The sequence below is a fragment of the Triticum urartu genome, chromosome 6 (genome assembly GCF_003073215.2).
Source record: "Triticum urartu cultivar G1812 chromosome 6, Tu2.1, whole genome shotgun sequence".
NCBI lineage: Eukaryota > Viridiplantae > Streptophyta > Magnoliopsida > Poales > Poaceae > Triticum > Triticum urartu.
Window position 1 is genome coordinate 379,465,727 of NC_053027.1, and position 4,887 is coordinate 379,470,613.

The 4,887-nt window shown below is 49.2% G+C and overlaps 1 protein-coding gene across 1 annotated transcript; it reads right to left on the minus strand.

Moving 5' to 3' along the window:
• Positions 1-283: 283 nt before the first annotated feature.
• LOC125513605 (filament-like plant protein 4) lies at positions 284-4,520 on the minus strand. The gene is made up of 4 exons (XM_048678762.1): positions 4,129-4,520; positions 1,334-3,173; positions 1,171-1,231; positions 284-962 (listed from the first exon to the last, which is right to left on the minus strand). The coding sequence occupies exons 2-4, from the start codon at positions 3,076-3,078 to the stop codon at positions 525-527; spliced, it is 2,244 nt and encodes a 747-aa protein (XP_048534719.1). The 5' UTR covers positions 3,079-3,173; positions 4,129-4,520; the 3' UTR covers positions 284-524.
• Positions 4,521-4,887: the final 367 nt, after the last annotated feature.

Below are 4,887 nucleotides of genomic sequence, written 5' to 3' on the forward strand. Positions count from 1 at the left end.
GGTTTGCATGATGAAGTTGCATTTGACCAAATAGATATGTTAAATTATGGAAGTTTTTCGCAATTGGTATCCATCTAGCTTGGTTTGCTTGCTATTGTTGGTGATGCAAATTGTTAATCTAGGTTGGTTTGATTGCTGTTGTCCTCAAATGATTCAACGTTTTTTCTCATCGGCGATCGTTGTCCCGCGATACAGTTTCTCGGCTCAGCAACGTGGTCAATAGGAATCGTTGTTTTCTCCGTTGCAACGCACGGGCATTGGTGCTAGTAGAGGATAAAATATAGAACACTCCAAATATAATTGCATGATCTTTATTAAATAAACATTTGCACAACAATGCATTCCATAAATACTCATACGGAAAACAGGTTCATGTCAACAACAACAAAATCAATAAACAGCATGTCCCAGAGTCTCTCAACACCAGGCTTCGACTCTGCCAGTGCAATGGAACATTTGGCCAGAAAGGATGCACCGTAGCACTAGGGCCAGATCGCACACACACTCGCACGGTTCAACAGGGTCTAGGAGGAGTTGCCCTCCACTCTTTTCCTGAAGATCATCCTGCCCAGCAAGCCCGGACCCCGCTTCTTCTTCCGAGGATCAGCAGCAGTCTCACGCTCCGGGACCAATGGCTGAACGACAGTTTGCGCCGCCGACGCCTTCCGGTCGGCGTCAGGATTCTGCTCCTGTGCCGTGCTCTTCCGTGCTGCAGCGTCAGGCTCGCCATGTTCTTTCTCGGGAGAGATGTGACCCTCGGTTGTGCCGGCGCCCTCGTCGGCAAGGATGCTTCCAAGTGACTGGGGCTTGTAGTCGGCGGAGCTCGGCCGTGGGCTGTGCGTTGAGGCATCTGGAATGCCTGAATTCGGCTGAGTCTGGAGAGCCTGCAATTGTTTGCTTAGAGTCGTGATGGTCTCCTGGCACTCCGCAAGCTTGTCAGCTGCTGCAGATATCTCTGAGTCCTGCATTGCAGCGCAAATGTTGTCAAATCTTATTCCTGATGATTAAATATATAGATGAAAAGAGAGAATTGTGACGTAGTATAACATATCAGGTGGTAACCTTTAAATGAAATGAGATAAAGCTGAAGTGAGAAATATCAGGTATAGCTAGTTCTGCAACAGCCAGAATGTTCTTTTTTCTGAACGAAAGAGAAACATGAGAACTTACCGTTGCCAGTTGTTTTGCCTCCTTTTGTGCCAAGTCCTCCCCCATTCCATCAGCAGTGACGCTGCATTACAAAGAACAAAAAAATTAACTGAAAATCACTCAGTAATAGTAGTTGAAAGGAAGCCCTGTTTAGCTGTTCGGTAGCTGCTTGCACTGTTATTACCTTTCTATCTCATAGTATGACGACTTCCTTCCCAGTTGGATATCACCATTCTGATCTAGCATGGGCATTGCAAGTTCTTCAATAATCTGTCTCTCTTGAATTTTTTCAGGGTGTTCACCTTCCGGTGACTGAATCTGTTCCTTTTGTGCTTCTGTTTGGATATCTACAGCTGCTGCTGATGTTGCACTCTGCATGTCAGGTTCACCATGTGCATCAAAGTCATTTTCGTTACCGTCCACGGTGTCCGATCGAACTTGGTTCGAGAAGTATATGCTCATTATATACTCCAATACCAGGCAAATCTCGTCGATAAAATCTTCAAGCTTGGCTTTCATCTGTAGTACATCATGGCAGACATGAACCAGGTACTCGAGGCGAGCACAAAATTCAGGCTTGGCCTGCAACAAAGATTCAGATCTCGCAGCATGGTCTTCTGCCGAAACCCGAATCGTGGACGTGATTTTGTCAATCAGATTGCCGATCAGTTCCTCCACTTTGGTCCTATCATACGGCAGATCAGAAGCATCTCCATTCCCATGAACTGGACCCTCGTCCAATGCACGCCTTATTCCATCAACAATGGCGTCGATGCTTTCTCCAGTTGCTTCATGGTTACTTGTCACCAGTTTCCAGACATCCTGCAGCCATTCAGGATGACCATGCTCTAGGTCCAGACTCTCGCCGTTCTTGTCGGGCACGACGGGTCCCGAATGTCCTGATGTCTGATGATCCGCTGATGATGCCATCTCCAACCTCTCCATCTCGGCGAAGTCATCGAGCAAGCTCATGTCGGAGACCATGACGGACGATGCTCCATGTCCCTGCTTCCCAGCCCTGAGCTGGTCCAGTTCAGACACCAGAGCAGAGGCCCACGTCTCGGACTTGGCGTGTGCATCGCTTAGCCGTCTGCTCTCCTCCGTCAGCTCCTTGAGCTGCCCCTGCACCGCCGAGAGCTTACTGGCCTCCTCCGCGTACTTGGTCTGCGTGAACTGCAGCTCGGTGTCCCTGGCCGCCAGCATCCGCTTCAGAACGTTGTTCTCGTCCTCGATCGCGCGCAGCCTGACGGCGTAGCTCTGATCAGGCTCCGGAGCGCGCCGCGGCGTCCCGGACCGCGGAGACATCGGCGTCACTGAGCGCGGCGACGCCGTCGGCGTCACGGAACGCGGCCTTCTCGGGCTGGCCCCGGCCCTGGACGGCGGCGGCTGCTGCTGCGGCTCGACCTCGTCTCTCATCTTGGCCAACGCCGCCGGCCCGGGGAGGCGCTTCCGGACCATGGCGCGCAGCCGCTGGCACTCGCCCTCCAGCTGCGCGATCTTCTTGAGGCTCTCCGCCTGCTGCGCGCGGGCGGCGTCCACGGACCTGAGGTCGTACTCCCGCTCCTGGCTCCTCACCTCCAGCTCCTTCTGGAGCATGCGCGCCTCGTACTGCAGCGACGCGCTCTGCTTCTGCGCCGCGTCCAGCTTCGCCGCCGCGCGGGAGAGCTCCTGGTCGGAGGCCGCCTTGGACTCCCTGAGCTCCCTGACAAGCTTGTCCTTGGCGTCCATGGCCTTGCAGAGGCTGTTGTTCTCGGCAGCCAGCTTCGCGGCCTTCTTGTTCGCGGCTTCGAGGCTGTGCTGCAGATCACGCAGCTTCTTTTGCTGGGAGGATATCTCGCTCGCTGCTTCCACGATGATTTGATCCCGCTCTTCTCTGGCGACGAGCAGCTGCTCCATGCAGGATCTCAGAGCATCTTCCATTTCAGCCATTGTTACTGTATGCTTTCTTAGTACACCTTCTCTTGAGAGGAATCACCAGGTACTCTTCATGAGAGCAAACTTCTTAGCTAATCACTCTTCTCAACCTGGCAATGGGGTAACTTAGTCACAGTCTACTATATTCGGCAACCTGCCCATTTTACCGCTTGAACTTTGCAAAAGACTCACTAACTTTTTTGAACTAATAATGCATATTAGCATATCTTCATGAATCTACCAAACCAATTTGACTTACACCGAGCCGGTTTGGGAAATTGGAAGGTTGGTACTTTGAGTAAGTTTCAACTTCATGACTTTCTAAAGAATTTTGACGGCTCATAACTGGGAATATTTGTTTGTCATATTGCTAATGTATATCAAGTTATACTTTTTGGTGAACTAGTTCAGTTGGTCCTGATTCCTGAATGAAACTCTAAGCTGTTTAGAAAAGTGATTGATTTTGTAGTCAAGGTTCACCTGTCTTGCAAAGTTCTGCCAGTGAAAATGTGAAATAGAGTTATTCCATTTTAACAGATAATTATACATACACTTGCACATAATATCATTACAAGTTTTACATATAGAATCACACCATTGTACCAAAGTTGCATATTCTTCCTTTTATCCGGGAAATTTTCATGTTCATATAATAAGGAAAAAAAATATCAAAGCCAGACACAGAAACAAATTTAAACATGTTTTACTTTTGAGACTTGGTGGATGGTTGTAAACGTTGCAACAATTAATTGAGGGTTTCTGCATCGATGGATGCAGAGGCCAGGGGTTAAACCCTCTTTTCAAAAAAATAAAGAAAACAAATTTAAACATGCTTCAACTAGCCTTTCCACTAAATTAACTATGATTCCGTAGCAATGGGCGGCTCCGAGGTCCGAGCTAGTATCATCGAAAAAGAGAGATGGAAAAGAAAAGAAATGGTTAATCTTACAGACTACATCAACTGAAAAGAAAAGAAACATGATTAAGTTACACAGCTCAACCAGGAACCCCAAAAAACAAACAGGAAAATGCTGCAAGACTACAAACAACAATAGATGCACTAACCTGGATAAGCGGCTTAAACCTGTGGTACACAACAGATGAGGCAGAGATACAGGCAGTCGGCAGAGCAGAAAGAGAAAAGAGAGCCAGCGAAATGAAGCTCAGTGGCGGCTATCTATCTCCATTCTCTGGCCCAAGATCTTGTTTGCAATGAGGTGAATATGCGGACAGTTTGGTCAGCGCGTTGAGGGGTCAGAGCTAGCGTCAAGGACATTGCAGCGCGAGTGGTTCTTTCGGCGAGGTGGGCAGCCGGGCGGAGGCGGAGGAGGGAAGAAGGCAGGGTGTCAAGCTCAAAGCCGAAATTCTCCCGGTTCTAGCGGTTGGGCTGTTAAGTTCTGTCCCACCACACCACCCCACCGGAGACAAAGTGGCTTCTTCCGAAGCTGCATTTCCCCTGGAGCACGCTTCGAGCTCGATGCCTCTGCTTCTTTGTGCAGGGAGATGACGGATGAGTGGTACATTCTTGTTGCTGTGGAGCCTGTGAAGAGCGGCCTCAACTACCTATCCCACTGCCTTTCTGGCTAGTTTTTCTTCGCGGGGATCGACGTGTCATGCGCCTCATGGTTTGCTTAGGCTAATGGAGACGATTTGGTCAGGAGATGCTGTCGACGTACATGGCGTAAGTTGTGTGAGTGACACTGCCAAGACTGCCAGGGAACTCGACAACTCGTAAGTAAAACGTGGAGCACAATGTTCTTACTAGGGATTAGGTAAGCACGTATGAATATAGCTTTTAGAAAATGAAGCACGTATGACTCTGAC

Excerpts from the sequence above, each read along its gene's own strand:
- LOC125513605 (XM_048678762.1), bottom strand. The coding sequence starts at position 3,078 with ATGGCTGAAATGGAAGATGCTCTGAGATCCTGCATGGAGCAGCTGCTC. Across the intron at positions 1,232-1,333 it reads TCATACTATGAGATAGAAAG|CGTCACTGCTGATGGAATGG; the intron begins GTAATAACAGTG and ends TTTGTAATGCAG. Across the intron at positions 963-1,170 it reads AGGCAAAACAACTGGCAACG|GACTCAGAGATATCTGCAGC; the intron begins GTAAGTTCTCAT and ends GCTGCAATGCAG.